At 38.6% G+C, this 16,827-nt stretch overlaps 1 protein-coding gene across 7 annotated transcripts in view; it reads left to right on the top strand.

Moving 5' to 3' along the window:
• Positions 1-16,827, top strand: part of CADPS (calcium dependent secretion activator) — a 389,541-nt gene that overhangs the window by 305,386 nt on the left and 67,328 nt on the right. For 4 of the 7 annotated variants that reach the window (XM_073350983.2, XM_078853539.1, XM_073350980.2 and 1 more), the window contains 2 exons: positions 3,792-3,948; positions 5,166-5,307. In XM_073350983.2, coding sequence (XP_073207084.1) covers positions 3,792-3,948; positions 5,166-5,307 — 299 coding nt within the window. Of the gene's footprint in view, positions 1-3,791; positions 3,949-5,165; positions 5,308-15,183; positions 15,331-16,827 lie in introns of all 7 variants that reach the window. The other 3 variants (XM_073350978.2, XM_073350977.2, XM_073350979.2) reach the window with 1 other exon arrangement.

Below are 16,827 nucleotides of genomic sequence, written 5' to 3'. Positions count from 1 at the left end.
AATTTATTTGAGCATAAGCTTTCGTGAGCTACAGGTAAAGCGAGGGAGTGATCACTTTAGATAAGCTATTACCAACAGGAGAGTGGGTGGGGAGAAAACCTGGATTTGTGCTGGAAATGGCCCACCTTGATTATCATACACATTGTAAGGAGAGTGATCACTTTAGATAAGCTATTACCAGCAGGAGAGTGGGTTTGTGTGGGGGGGTGGGGGGGGGGAGAAAACCTGGGTTTGTGCTGGAAATGGCCCACCTTGATTATCATACACATTGTAAGGAGAGTGATCACTTTAGATAAGCTATTACGAACAGGAGAGTGGGTTTGTGTGTGTGTGTTGGGTGGGGGGGGGGGAGAAAACCTGGATTTGTGCTGGAAATGGCCCACCTTGATTATCATACACATTGTAAGGAGAAAGAAAAGGAGGACTTGTGGCACCTTAGAGACTAACAAATTTGAGCATAAGCTTTCGTGAGCTACAGCTCACTTCATCGGATGCATCAGCCTTTTGTTCTAGCATGTGAATGCATGTAAACATGCCACCAATACACATTACAAACTCATAAAAGAAATCTGAGAGCCCCCAAATGACCACTACCCTATGGAAAAATGTTGAAAAATATTAACATGGACAAATTATGTTTTATTAAGTTGTTTTTGTTAGTCACAATAAGAAATAAAGTTGCCCAGACAAAAGTGCAGAAGAAACTTCCATTGTACAGTATGTACACGACTATAGTACATGAGAGCTTAGATGAATGTCATTTCTCTCATCAGGTGTCTCCAAAGTTGATTCTCCTCCACATGGAAGAATGATTGTAAATGTCATAAGACCTAATCCTTCATGTATTTTTAATCTTGCCCTCTCTCTCTCTCTATGTATATGTATGTATATGTATATATGTATTTTAACTCTTTGAAGATATGCATATATACATGTGTACCTGTGTGTAAGATATACAATATGAGGTGTGTTTTTATAGAAAGCACACTTTTTTCCTTAAATCATATTGAAACAAAGCAGGTAAGTAGATGGTTGCTAAAATAGAAAGAGATTTTTGAGTGATGAAATGTTACTTCTCTCATTTCAAGAAATTAGTGCCGAGCTGTGAAGGGGGTGGGGGAATCCCAGACATGAATTGGATAATTATGAAGGTAGAATTTAATAATTCCAGCAGAAATATAAGTATGACTATGTTTTTCAGAAGTGATCACATAATTTTCTTGTTAATTTCTTTTTAAAAAGTTCTTTCTCATGAAAGCAGGTTTTCTTGCAGGACTCTTAAATAAATATCTTCGGATTTGTTGGAGAAAATATTCTTCGCCCCCCAAAAATAGTGATTTTGTTCATCTTCATGGACAAAGTTACTAACAGGATTCTTAGCACTCAGAGCCATTTACTAATAACTTGGCAAGGGTACAGCATTTTATGTTCTTAAGGTCTAGCCAGAAAAAATCTAGCATCGCAAGTATCAACTCTTCCAAACTAGTTTTTAAAAAAAAATTGTTTTAAAGGGACACTGTCAACCACCATAGCTTTTAAGATTTTTATCTTTGGAGAAAATTTGAGTAGACGTTGAAAGCAGAATTGATTCCTGCCCCTTTTGCTTCAGTTGATCTCGCTGCTCAAGAATATTATGTAAAAATATCCAACCCACCATCACATCAAAGCAGCATTTTCACATCTCTCTCTCTCTCTCTCTCCCTTTTAGACATGAACCCCAGAGAGATCAGCTAACAGCACTGGTTCACACTCAGTTGTGCTGAGTGGCCTTGCATTGTTCATGGCAGTCGTAGAATAACTACTCAGCAAACACAGTAGCAAAAGTCCAAGACTGTCTTTGCATCTGACCCTGGGCTTACTGAATATCCAGGGGGGGCAGATTTTTTTTCAGTGATGGCACGCCTGCTTCCCTCCGAGTGCGGGAAATGGTGCTATGATGCACCAGTGGAAGGGCTAAGGGGACACCTTCTGATCCCTCATTCCCCAGTGCTGGCACGCAAGGCAGGCCACACTTATACAATTAGGATTGTACTGAAGATTATTTCTTTGTATACACTCCATCTACAGATTATCTTAACTCTACATGCAGCCCTCTTACACAGTGGACCTGATTCTTTACTCTTTCCCACTGGTTTTATGCTGGTGTGACTCTGTTGAGGTCAGTGGAGTTAGAGTGGCATAAAATTGGGATAGTGAAATGGACACTCAGTCCCATAGCTTCCGATGAAGTGAGCTGTAGCTCACGAAAGCTCATGCTCAAATAAAATGGTTAGTCTCTAAGGTGCCACAAGTACTCCTTTTCTTTTTGCGAATACAGACTAACACGGCTGTTACTCTGAAACCTCCCATAGCTTTGTAGCTTGTGTATCTGGAAGCTGAGTACAAGGGAGACCAAATGGGAAATTGTTCAAGGGATTCTGCCATTGGCAGGAATGTTGTTACGAGGTACAGGTCCCTATGTATGGCAAAACACCCTCCTTAGTCTAATGGATGATGACTGTTAGGCTCTGCAACATTCTAAAACAAGCTGAATAATAAGGATTAATGAACAAATGCTGCTGTCATTGATGTGAGTGGCAGAACTTCAATGCATGCAAGATCGAGCCCTAAGAAAGATAGAAGTCCATTCTGCCCATTCACATCTGCCAGAAACTTCCTTCCAGGTGGCAAAAATACATATTCCTGGCTGACAGATTCTCTTTAAACTGACACATTCATTCTCAGTCTTCTTTGTTCCACCTTTCTAGTCTGGTGCCTATTTATTAGGTTTCCTTCTCTTGGAAAGTAAGGGATGATATTTCTTAGGTAGACACTTTAAATCTTTGAGTAGTTTCCTATCACCTAAAAATTACTGCACACGGTCCAATTGACAGCACCGCTCATACTGCATGTTCCCAGCCAGAAGTGATTACTAAACACGCATGCATGCGTTTGAAACACATTCGCATCTGAGCCATGTACGATGTGAATGTCACTTCAGAGAACCTGTACAGTGAATTTTAAGGACCCATGTGCATGAAAATGAGTTACTTCACTGATATTTTTTGGTTTTCAAGTTTATATATGTTTCCTACCTCAGTAAAGTCCTGGCTTGATTTTGATGTTTTAATACTGGTATCCTGACATGTCAATAACATTGTTCTGAAATTGGTTATAAACATTTTCATAATAAGTGGCATTGTAAATAATGCTAGTAAGTTTAAAGAGCTTTATACCTAACCATGTAAAATGAAAGGTGCTGTAGTAATTTTTACTGGTGATGTTTGAAATATTTCTAGATAAGAGATTTTAGGAAAGACTATGAAAGTGCAGGCTTCTAGCATTTCAAGATGAACAGTAATAGCAAATCCAAATACATTTAAAAAACATTGAAAAATGTAGCAGAAAACCCACAAACACAGTGAAGAAACTCCCAGATTTCTATACCTTAGAATAAGAACTAGTTAACTCCTCCCGTAAATAGCATGATTCGAGAAAAATGTTAGTGAGTTATTGTAAATTGAACAGACATACCTCCTCTGTCATGTTACAACTGATTAGTCTTACAGTGCAGTTCTGAATATATGCTCTCTGAGACATTTCTGTATCAAAATGGTAGGTGCATAATTTATGTGATTTGCACTGTATATGCCATGGCTAACATTTAAAAGCACTGTTCTCTTTACAATAAAGCTGATTTTCCCTGGGATGCACATTTGTTTTTAAGATAAATGGTCTCATCTCACTGACTGTGCTTTAATAGGACTAATACATTTCTTTATTATTGTTTTTTTTTTCTACCAAATTTTAAGGCCTTTGCATGGTGGTCAGACTTAATGGTTGAACATGCAGAAACCTTCCTGTCACTGTTTGCGGTGGATATGGATGCTGCATTAGAGCTGCAAGCCCCAGACACGTGGGACAGCTTTCCACTATTTCAGCTCCTAAATGATTTCCTCCGTCCTGACTGTATGTATTGTATTTTGACCATGTATTTTTGATAGGGCAAGTCTGCCAGGTTATTGATGCTATTTCTGGCCTTTCCATACTTTACAGCAAACCAGTATGGGGTGGGACTTTAAAACAAATGTATCATTTAAATTTTGTGATTGCCCTAGGGGGAAATTGCTGCTTATATCATTTATTTATTTTACTTTAATATAAAAAACAAAACCTTCTTTTCCTGCCTTTCATTTGCTCAGGAATTTGTTTTAAGTAAAGATAAATTCCTGTTCAAAGTCTGGGAGTGGAACTTCTGTAATGTCCTATTCACTCAGGTTCCGTGTTGGTGAGTGCATAATCGATGATTAGTAAATTACTGTTATTTTCATTAAGCATTTCTACCTGCACCATATTTTACAAATTATGGAGTCCCCCCGCCCCAAAGAGTTTAATAAAAGGAAAGGAAAGACATCTGGGTTTTATATTAAGTAAAATAAATGATATAAGGTTGCGTTATACGCAAGAGAAATGCAAAGAAGCAAGGTTAACAGTGTTCAAGGATTGAACTGTTTTCTTTCCTATCATGTTACATGCTGGTAGGACAGGTGAGATTTCCAGAAGCGCCCCTTATCAGCCTAACTCTGCTCCCATTGAAGCCAATGATGTTAATTCCTGTTAACAGCAATGGGAGCAGAATTAGGCCAATTCTGAGTGCTCTTGGAAATCCCACGCAGTGCCATCCAGTCCCATCCAACCCATGTTAGTAAATTAGGCCCCAATCTTACAAAAAGAGCCTATTGCAGGATCAGGGCTTTAATTAGCTTCTTAAGACATGCCTAATGAGTATTGAGGTCCTTCATAAGAGAAAAACAGTTTCCTGAATAAGAGTAGTGATTCTCTAATGAAGCACTGATTTCCCAGCCTGCACAGGCCGTGTTGTTTACCACACTCTCGTTTCATTTGTACTCTTTTTATAACAGCAAATAGTGCGTAATTATTTTGTTATATCTAAGTTTGAAACTAATGGAGAAGAGCTACTCTTTGATTGTTCCAGTTAAGAGCTCAATCGTGCTGTATTTATCACAGATCTTGGTGATTCAGGACTCCCAATGCAAACTCCAGTTATGAAATTTCTTCATATTAGCCAGCGTATTCATTGTGTAATAAAATGCCACTGCTTGTGGGTTGTTACAGAGGGTTTAGTAACAATTGTTTCTTACTATACTTTTATTTATCTGTTCTAGATAATTTGTGCAATGGAAAATTCCACAAACACCTTCAAGACCTGTTTGCTCCACTTGTTGTTAGATATGTCGATCTGATGGAGTCCTCAATTGCACAATCAATTCACAGGGGCTTTGAGCGGGAATCATGGGAGCCAGTAAAGTAAGGAAATCTCCTTTGATACAATCGGAGTTTGGGTGCAAATGGATGGAGATTCATACAGAGATTCATACAGAGTAAACAATAGATTGGACGTTCAGCAAATGCCTTATATTTTCTAGTACCATACTAAAAATATATGGCCTAATTTGTTAAGGGTTTTAAAGGTTTATGAAAGAAACAATATGTGATTTTTTTTTTAGTGCAATGCTGAGTTAAGTTGAACACGTTAGCTGTGCAAATGGAAATATGAGAAACGTGAAATCCTCTCATTTTGCTTGGCTTTTTCAATCTTACTACCCAATCGAAAAAGCCTTTTCTAATGCTGCTCTTAAATGCAAATAGCTTCTTTTCAGAACAAAAACCTTGCTTTACTGTGTTCAGTCCATCCCTATACGTTAGGTGGGTCACTATTGCAATTTTTATTCCAAAAACTCACTTTTTTCCACCCACCCTGTGAAGGGATAATGCAGAAATGTGCTTCGTCAGTTCAGCACCACTGCTGATCGCTGGATTGATTTTTTTTAAATGCAATCTGTGAAGGGCACCAGCTCAAGATACTGCTTTAAAGCTATGCGCTTTCAGAAATAAACATCTTTAAACCAGGTTGCAAGGAGGTCCTGGAAGTACCTGCCCTAAAGGGAAACTTGGTGTGCTATAAAACTACTGTAGAGCAGAAATTAGTGCCAAAAGTATCAGGGAAGATTTGAGCAGAACTGTTTACTGATCTCATAGAAGTGATAACTTAAAACTAAGAAATAAAGGTACTGAGAGACCAAACTCTTAGCCTAAAATCTGTGCAATTTTGAGAATATAAAGTCCTTTAAAACAATGGCAATTTTATAGTATAATTATTACATCTTAAGTTTCTAAGCATTGCAGAATACTGTCATGCTTGTTCCAAGGCATGGTTACTACTATGAAGGACGTGTATCCTTTAAAAAAAATTAAAAGAGTAAGCTGAAAGATATCCAGTATAGGATATTGTTCTTCTCTGAAAAGTTACTATGTAAAAGGGTGTGTGTTGTTCAGTGTTTTCCATGCCAAACAGAGATTCCATACCAGTTAAAAGAGATTTTGTGCTGACAGTCAGCCCTCCAAACTCAACCTGGAAATGATTGTCCAGGATGGTTCTTTCTTTCTAGTACATCACCACCAGCAGTAAAAGTTTTGTATGCCAAATTAGGCCCTAATTTACACCTGTGCAATCCCTCTTTTCAGTCATCTATCCCTTTTACAGAGGGATAAATGACTGCAACTCAGTATTCCATTATGTTGATACAAGAGAAGGAATAGAATCCAGCCCACTTTCCCTTTGCTCTCTTTGCTGTCTTGGCTTTGCAGTGTTAACAGGATTAAAAACACTAAAATTCATTTTTGTCTCTAAAATAAGCACACCTAACTCTGAAAATACACAGGAAATTGATCTTTGAGTGGCAAAATGCCATTTTTACATAATAATTTCTTCAGATAGAACTGCATTTCAAAGTTAGCATTAGCTTTAATTTTACAGCATGACTTTAGTAATAGTTATGTTATTAAATTGGTGCAATCATTTCATGTAACCATACTACTTAACCATGCATTTGACAAATAATTAACTCCTGTTATTTTATTTCTTTTAAATCAAAAACTTGAATATGTTTAAAAAAATGAATATTCTTGGTTTTAACTAACCTTAGACACAGAGTCTATAGATTTATATAAATGTATGGTTTTGTGACAACATTTCGGGTTTTGAAATGTTTTCTCAATTTTTTTTGATATGTAGAACATAATCACTTTCAGAATTAAAGTAGGGAGTTTCTGGTATGTTAATGCTATAATTTTAATGTATCCTTCAAGTTATGAAAACTTCTTTTCTTAGTCTGATATTGCACTTTGAGCAGCCTTTATCAGGGAATGGTGTGTACCTTACATTAACAAACTAAATAGTATCTGTGTCATAGAGTGGACTGGGATGCTTTAAAGTGCTTTGACACAGAGAATGCATTCTGTTCATGGAAAGCTTATGTTCCTTTAGTGAAAACATGCATTTTAATAATTTTTTTCACTAGCAGATATTTCGTTCTTAATTTACCAGAGAGAGAGAGAGTTGTTAAAGATAACTCATTGGGATTTGACATAAGGCCAGTGAACATATCTATGCAAAACATAGAGTACAATATGCACTGCATGAAGGAAAATAGGGAATCTCATTCCAATCTTACTGATGATCGTTTGGGGCATGGTTCAGAACTAGATGTTAAGGAATCTTCTTTCTGTCTCATGGGCAGGCAGCGTGCTATTCTTTACCAGACTGGATGATTTCCTAGAAGATCTGCTCTAGGAATTATTTTGGGGAAGTTCCCTGCCTATGTTCTACAGGAGGTCAGACTAGATAATCACAATGGTCCCTTCTGGCCTTGGAATCTATGAATCCAGAATAAACCTGCTAGCAGACTCAACGTAACAGATGTATTTTACTAACTCTCCCCAACTCCATCACATACCTCCTCTCTCAGCTACCCATTCACACTATCAGACAGTTGATTTCTTTGGGCTATTTTTCCTATTTTGTAGCTCTACTGAGGTAACAATTGGTAACCACCACTTCATATTTTCCAGATGAGTGCACGATATTGTTTATATACTGATATTTGCCTGTTTTTACATTCACGAGAAAGACTGAAAGAAATAGCATTCTATACTGCAGCAGCGCAAAAGACACTAACTTGACCTTCTCCTGTTGCACTATTGCGTAGTAATGTAGCAACAACAATGGAAATGATACTGCTAAAAACATAAAACATCTTTGCCCTTGGAAAATTCTGGACAGCTTTACTCAGCTTTGAAGAAAGGCTTTCAACTTGGCCTGAAGAAGTGAAGTAGAATACATGGCTACAGCTATCCTGCTTTAGATCTTTACATCAAATTGTGAGAGTGAAATCCCATTACCTCATGACAGCCAGGAAATTATTCCACAGCATGGTCTTTTTAAAAGGCTTCTTGATGCTCATGCTTGCAATCAAGGCTGAAGTATGTATTCCTATATAACCTGACCAGATGCAGTAGAAGAGCATGTCATCGTTATATTTTCATTGCTGGAAACTGTTCACCTTATGCTACGACTAGCTGGGTATAGAATCATATAAACAGTAAGATAGAGGCCACTGAATATTGAAAACACTGAAGAAAAAATGTCCACATAATTTGCTCAGGAGGGCTGTGTAATCTGACTCTTTTGCACAAGCTCTGCATAGCCATAGAACTTATAAGCATGGGTTACCTGCCCTGTAACAGGTTGCACAGCTGGTATGCTGTGCAAAACTATGCAGAGAAAATGAAACAAAGTGAAACAGGAAACCCTATCACAGAGAGTGTCAGTTAAATCTGTTTCCAGAATGGTTTAGTATATGAAGTCAGGTGAGAGGCGGATTCATGCCCTTAGCTTTTTTTCCCACTAGTTTCCCTGTGTGAGCTCTGAAATACATAGCAACCACCAGACACCTAAATGTATACTACAGTATATGCAGAGAACTTAGCAGATGAAGTCCTCTTGAGCAGACGGTCAGGTAATGACCACTGCTGCCCTTTTGAGTTGGTTTGGTAGGGAATTGTACAAATCTCTTCTGGGACACCTGAATGACCAGAAAAGTATCTTCTGTAACATTGTAGATGTCACTGGATTTTAGTACAAGAAGGTCAGTCTCAGCACTTCTTTTCAATTTGCAAGTTGAATTTGTATAATGAAAACCCAACCAAATGGCCACGCTTTATTAAGGATTCATTGGTAAGCAGGTTATAAAAGGAAAATAAGATGTTGTAATAAATGATCCATCAATTATTATAGATTGTTATAGAGTCCAACAGGTTGCTTATAACTTAATCTCTCCCTGCTTCTGTTCCCCATCTGTAAAATGGGGCTAATAACCTTAAAGGGTGTTCTAGTGGGTGGAGCACTGGACTGTGACTCAGGAGATATGGTTTCTGTTCCTAGCTCTGCCACTGGCCCAGTGGGTGAACTTGGACAAGTCACTTCCCTGCTTTGTGCCTCAGTTTCCCTATCTGTAAATTGGGGATAATGATACTGACCCCCTTTGTTAATGCTTTGTGATCTACTGAGGAAAGATGCGCTATACAAGAGCTAGATATTGTTAGGATAACTATGACTTATAACTGTCTACAACGCTTTATACTGCTGTACCCATATCCATCCAAACACATACTGCTCATGATGTTAACATTTGTTAACCCTTTATAAACTATTTATAAATGTATCCTTAATATATTAATATAACGTGACCAATTAAACAGCATGTCAGCAAGTCAGACAGAACAGGCCAGGTTGTCCTGCCAGAGAGATGTCCTGGGAAAAAGTGGCCTGCCAGGAAAAAGTTCTTGTAGGTGTATATTATTTCCAGTTACCAAACTGGACTTCAAGCCACAGACAGAGCACAGATTTTGCGACTAACTTCACTAATATGCCCCTAGTACTGAAGCCTTTGTAGAAAGACTACCCCTTGGATTGGTTCAGCATATACAGTAATCAAATAGAATTTCTAGAGGAATCAGAGGAACAGCTGATCTAGCTGATCAGTAAGTCATTTCAGGGTACCTGTGGGAACTGAACGTTTAAGCACCAACAAGTCTCTAAGTTGTTTACATGTTCTGTACCTAGGTGGGCTAACTCAATAAAAACACCATGATTTCTGGCCACTATGTTATATCAATTGCATAGTATGGCATTTATTATGTAGTTTCTCATGCATTTTTACTTGTTTTCTGTGGTCAATACTACAACAGGAAAAGTGAACTTTTTACTTTATTTTCGTTGGGTACATTACCATGATGCCATTAGCCACTCATAGTGTGGCTGTCGTGAGGTTTTTATAGCTAGACCATGGAGGTATGAATTGTAGAAATGTAGAAAATAGAAAAAATTGGGAGCAAATAGAAGAACAATGCAAAATGAGCTGAACAATCTGACAGAACTTCCCTTGTCACATACATTAGGCCCAGTTCTGAAACTGAATCCTCATAGACCAACTAACCCTCTAACACTAATGGTCTGAGTGTCACCTCCCTCAGACTGGGTGGGACTGGGGCCACATTTGGCATCTTGTATTAGAATAGATATGGGCTGATTTTTAGAAGCAGCTTCCCAGTTTGTTCCTGTCATTTTATGGCCTGAGTAAATGCAGACATAAATATTTATGGATGATATTGATGTCATTTACAGATCTAGCTACCTGATTGCAGCTGCAAATCAGATAATTAGATGTGTAAATGACAGGTTTCAGAGTAACAGCCGTGTTAGTCTGTATTCGCAAAAAGAAAAGGAGGACTTGTGGCACCTTAGACACTAACCAATTTATTTGAGCATAAGCTTTTGTGAGCTACAGCTCACTTCATCGGATGCATACTGTGGAAAATTCAGAAGATGTTTTTATACACACAAACCATGAAAAAATGGGTGTTTTATCACTACAAAAGGTTTTCTCTCCCCACCCCCACTCTCCTGCTGGTAATAGCTTATGAAAAGTGATCACTCTCCTTACAATGTGTATGATAATCAAGGTGGGCCATTTCCAGCACAAATCCAGGTTTTCTTCCCCCCCCCCCACCTCTCCCCAAAAACAAACCCACTCTCCTGTTGGTAATAGCTTATCTAAAGTGATCGCTCTCCTTACAATGTGTATGATAATCAAGTTGGGCCATTTCCAGCACAAATCCAGGTTTTCTTCCCCCCCCCCACCTCTCCCCAAAAACAAACCCACTCTCCTGTTGGTAATAGCTTATCTAAAGTGATCACTCTCCTTACAATGTGTATGATAATCAAGGTGGGCCATTTCCAGCACAAATCCAGGGTTTAACAAGAACATCTGAGGAATGGGGGGGGGCATGGGCACATATGCCATCATGTGCAAGCAATGCCCCTCTGCCATGTACATTGGTCAAACTGGACAGTCTCTACGTAAAAGAATAAATAGACACAAATCAGATGTCAAGAATTATAACATTCATAAACCAGTCGGAGAACACTTCAATCTCTCTGGTCACGCGATTACAGACATGAAAGTTGTGATATTACAACAGAAAAAATTTCAAATCCAAACTCCAGCGAGAGACTGTTGAATTGAAATTCATTTGCAAATTGGATACAATTAACTTAGGCTTGAATAGAGACTGGGAGTGGCTAAGTTATTATGCAAGGTAACCTATTTCTCCTTGTTTTTTCCTCCCCCCGCCCCCAGACGTTCTTGTTAAACCCTGGATTTGTGCTGGAAATGGCCCAGCTTGATTATCATACACATTGTAAGGAGAGTGGTCACTTTAGATAAGCTATTACCAGCAGGAGAGTGGGTTTGTGGGGGGAGGTATTTTTTCATGCTTCGTGTGTATAAAAAGATCTTCTACACTTTCCACAGTATGCATCTGATGAAGTGAGCTGTAGCTCACGAAAGCTTATGCTCAAATAAATTGGTTAGTCTCTAAGGTGCCACAAGTACTCCTTTTCTTTTTGCTATTTCCCCTTGTTTTCCTAACCAACCTCCCTCCCCCGTCCATTCCTCAGACGTTCTTGTTAAACCCTGGATTTGTGCTGGAAATGGCCCACCTTGATTATCATACACATTGTAAGGAGAGTGATCACTTTACATAAGCTATTACCAGCAGGAGAGCTGGGGGGGGGAAACCTTTTGTAGTGATAAAACACCCATTTTTTCATGATTTGTGTGTATAAAAGCATCTTCTGAATTTTCCACAGTATGCATCCGATGAAGTGAGCGGTAGCTCACAAAAGCTTATGCTCAAATAAATTGGTTAGTCTCTAAGGTGCCACAAGTACTCCTTTTCTAGATGTGTAAATGAGATCAGTTGCACCTGAAAAATAGTGAATGCAAAGGAGGAGGCTTCTTTCAAAATCAGCCCCTGTATGTTAACATTACACTACATACACTTGTCACGGAGTTTGGGGGAGTCCAGGCCCTGCACCCCTCTTCCTGGGATTCACTGAGACTCTCAGCCAGCCAGTAAAACAGAAGTTTTGTTGGACAAGAGGAACACAGTCCGAAACAGAGCTTATGGGTACAACCAGGACCCCTCAGTCAAGTCCTTCTGGGGGAGCAGGGAGCTTAGACCCCAGCCCTGGGGTTCCCTGCGTGCCTCCACCCAGCCTCAAACTGAAAACTAAACCCCCCAGCAAGCTCTCTCCTGCAGCCTCTGTTCACATTCCTGGGCAGAGGTGTTACCTTCCCCTCCCCTTCCTGGCTCAGGTGACAGGCTCTCAGGTCTCCCATCCCCAGGGCACATTCCCAGGTCAACACTCCCTTCTCCCTGCTGCATTACATCGTCACAACACTACATTATTTTGCTGTTAAAAGTTGTAACTTATCCTTGCAAGGGCCACAAAGCATCAGCAAAATATTGTGTTGTGTAAAAGATGTATGTTTAAATGTGAATGCAGTAAGAATTTTCTGTGGAAAATCATTTTACTAACACAGTGTTTAATGAATATGACACTAAGTATCTTCTTGAATTTTTGGTATTAAAAACAAAGGTGTTTTTTTTTATTTATGTGTTCACCATTTGTCTAATCTCTTTCAGTTGCTCTTCCTTACACATTTATATGTTATCCATCCCTTGCTATTTTTGATTTATTCAATATCAATATTAACTACACAGACTACCATCCCTAAAGATCTAACAATTTCTCAGTCATTATGAAATATGTGTATCATCTGAAAATCATCTTCACTTTAAGAGGCATATATGCATCTGAATGGAAACTGGATGGTTTTGTTTCATGAGAAGGCTCATATATATATAAATATTTCATTCATAAGGAGAACAATCAGATAGTGTTAAGTGAAATTTACCAGAAACATAAAGAAATCAGAAAGCATCTTTTTCACCCCAAAATGACATTAGACTGTATTTTCCCCTAGAGGTGGGACTGTGTTCAAAAGTTAAGAATGAAACTCCAAGTCATTCTGCCTCTTGGCTATGTAGCCAATGCCTTGAAATGCAGTTACTGGCTGATTCTTGTAAGGATACATTTTAAATGTGTTCTTGCATCAGCAATTTCATATCCAGTATTGTTGATGGAATTATGTGTATCTTTGTTTTCTGATATAATAAGATTGACCATAAGAAATGCAGCTCAAAAATGTATTTACGCCTATAGAAAATTGCTAATATAATAATCCATTGGAAGAGGAGAACATGAAATTATATAGTTTTGCAGGATGGCCGTTAAAGCTGCCCAGAAGACAATAGCAATATACGGAGTGGAAGAGACCTTCCAAAGCAGAGTTCTGGAATGATCATCCTACGTGTTCATATTGCTGAGCGAGATGATTGAGGCTGGATTAATTTTTAAAAATCTCATATTCTTTAGAGGCTAAGTGCCTAAAACTGCATGAATTCTAAGTCAATGGCAAAGTGTCCTCTGACTGCACTGTTACAGAAGTAAGCACTAAATCTGGTGTCCTGACTTAGGTTTTACTGTCTCCTTACTCAAACTCCCAGTGGGAATAAAGACACAATAAAAATTGAGCCAGGACTTCTGGATTTGCCTCTGAAATGAGGCTGTGAAGAATTTTTTTGGTTTATGCCATAATATGCTAAAGGCAGAAAGAGAGAGATTTCTGAAAATGACTTATTGCTTGTTGATCAGATAGCACAAGGAATAAACTTCCCAAATTCTGCATCTTTCAGATACCAAAACCCCATGTTCATATAAAATATTGTTATGATGAGATGCTTTTAAAATATGGTTATAACTATTTTATCAATGTAGGGATATTAAAATATTTTGGATGTTTTGGAAATTATGGGCATGAAGTGTACATTGTTTCTGGAAAGCATATTACATTGAACCACCTTGTATTTGATAGACTAAATCATTTTTTAAAAGTTCTCTTTCATGTAATCATTACATGTGCATCTTGAGAATGCTATTAAATTCATAATGCCCAGCTATATATACATCCTTCAGAAATGAACCATTGAGAGTACATCTCATGGCCCCATTTCCAATTGGGAAACAGTCACACACAAACCTCATGCTAATTAATCAGGATCTGTTCATAATTCTCTGCATACCACACTGAAAACATACACTTAGATGTCAGTGCACATTATAAAGTGTTCCTCCTCTCCGATCGTTAGGCCATGATCTAGCAAACAGGTACACACAGGGATATTCTTGCACCTGTTGAGCCCCACAAGGTTCTGCATGCATGGATATAGTTGCAAGATTGGAATCTTTCTCTTCTGGTTGGTGGAACAGTGTGCATGTGCTCCAAATGAAAACATATCTTTAATGTTTGGAGTGAGCAGGGTAAATGGGAAGTTTTCATTAAGGATAAAAGCCTGGCTCCATTGAGTTCTATGGCAAAACTCCCACTGATTTCAGCGGAGCCAGGATTTCACCCTCAGTGTTTACTATTTTGAACCCTGTTTCCAAGTCAAAACCTTTAAAATTCCTGATAGGTCTTTCAGTGTAGCTGTTTCATATATCCATCCAATCTAAATGTTGATATAGGAATTCAGATTTGCTTGCTCCTGGTATATTTTTAAATTAAAAGCTACTTTCTGTGCTCTGACATTGTATCAGGACCTGTGAATTAAGTTTATTTTATGTGGATGTTTGAGTAGTTTGTTAATTTGCAGCTTTTAATTTTTTTAGGTAACTTGCTTTTTATTTCAGACTAAAAAAAAATAACCGCACTTAAGCCTCCCATATTCATGCTTCTTTCTGAAATGGTTTGCTTTCGTTTTTTGACTGTTGTCTTGCTGTGAACTTTGCAGATTTGTTTATGAGTGTCACGTGCTTCTGCTACATCTGCATTGTCACTGTTATGGTATTTTTCTTTCTGTCTGTTTCTTCCACAGGAGTTTAACAAGTAATCTGCCCAATGTGAATCTACCAAATGTGAATCTCCCTAAAGTACCAAATCTACCAGTTAACATCCCACTAGGCATCCCACAAATGCCTAGCTTTTCTGCACCGTCATGGATGGCTGCTATATATGATTCTGAGTGTGTATTGAGTTCACATTAGATCTCATTTAAATTTAACGTAATCTTGGCATGGATATGTGTTGTTTGTTTCTGTGCATTATATATAACTTTAAAAGAGTGACAGAGATAGATAATTAGATATTTTACTAAATGAGGCAACCCTTATGTATATCTGGCATGTACATTAGAAGTTTTTATAAATATTGAGACTTTGTCTTACGCCCGCTGGAAGCTTGAGCAAGCATCTCACTTCACAAAATAATTGTTGACAGTGGGCTGTAGTCCTGTTGGAGTATAAACTACAGTACGTAAAATTTGAGCTGACATGTCTCAAAAGATAGGAAGAACCAACTGCAGTGCAAGTTGACTAATTTCCATGGACCAGATGTAGATCTAAAAGTGAGTTTTATTTTTCTGCAAGTTCCTTATTGCCTGGAATTCTTGTACAATATTGCAAACAAAAGGGGGAGGCATCTATAAGGCATCTTATGCATGACATGGGGAGCCCAATGGTAACTGAATTCTAGAATTCCATCCCAGCCTCAATACTTAAAAATCATTTTGAATGTCTTGAATCAAACGTAGGAAATCAAACAGGGCCCAAGTCACTAGTATGTAATAACTAGTGCTTTGGGTTCCTATGCCTAACACAAGTTTATTAACCTTGTTACTGTCCTATGATGTAGGATACATACTCAATGAAGAGGCAAGATAGATGCATGTTTTTCAGTGTAGGTCATGTGACTTCTGTAATTATGGTGGGTCCCCCTTAACAGTCATAGTCATTGAGTAGTGCCAGAGATCGGTACCCAAAGGGATAAACGAAGCTGTCACTGAGTGTTGGGCCATCATTCTAATAACATTTACTAGCATGAAAATTGAGACTTTCTAAGTTCTCAGTTCAAATTGCTGAACTTTACTTAGTGTTACACTGCAGAAGGATTGTCTCAGCCAGTCAAACCACAGGGATACTGGACAGTTACTGAGCCACCCATGTCCTGTTGTTTTTTGACAGCCATGCAGTATGCACACCCTGGTGCTTTGACTCAGAAATCTGCACCCATCTCCTACTGCTAACATGTACCTCACTTCTCATGAACTCCCACCTCCCAGCTGCCTTCCTGCTCCTTATAACCCACCTTCCTCCTGAGGAAAGTTCAAAGTCACCAGCACCACCCAAGAGGGCCGCTTCGTTTTAATAAATGCTTCTTGTATTCTCTCCCCACTCCCTCACTCCTTCTGTGACCATCCATTCCCCATCCTTTCTTCCCTCTTAAAAGCTGAAAGGGGAGAAATGTCAGGCCATGCCATGCCAGTCCAGAAAAGCACCAAGGCCCCAATTCATGAAAGGATTCCACTGTAGGAAGGTTAATGTTAAGCACATGCTTACATACTTCTCTGAATCATGTCCTACAACACGTGTCAGTTTACACACATGAGTACTGTGGAAGTCAGTAAGGCTACACATGTGCTTAACGTTAAACCTGTGCTTTCAGCAAAGCTTTTTATGTTGCT

This window comes from Lepidochelys kempii, chromosome 7 (genome assembly GCF_965140285.1).
Source record: "Lepidochelys kempii isolate rLepKem1 chromosome 7, rLepKem1.hap1, whole genome shotgun sequence".
Classification (NCBI taxonomy): domain Eukaryota; kingdom Metazoa; phylum Chordata; order Testudines; family Cheloniidae; genus Lepidochelys; species Lepidochelys kempii.
This window is presented reverse-complemented; position numbering and strand designations above follow the sequence as displayed.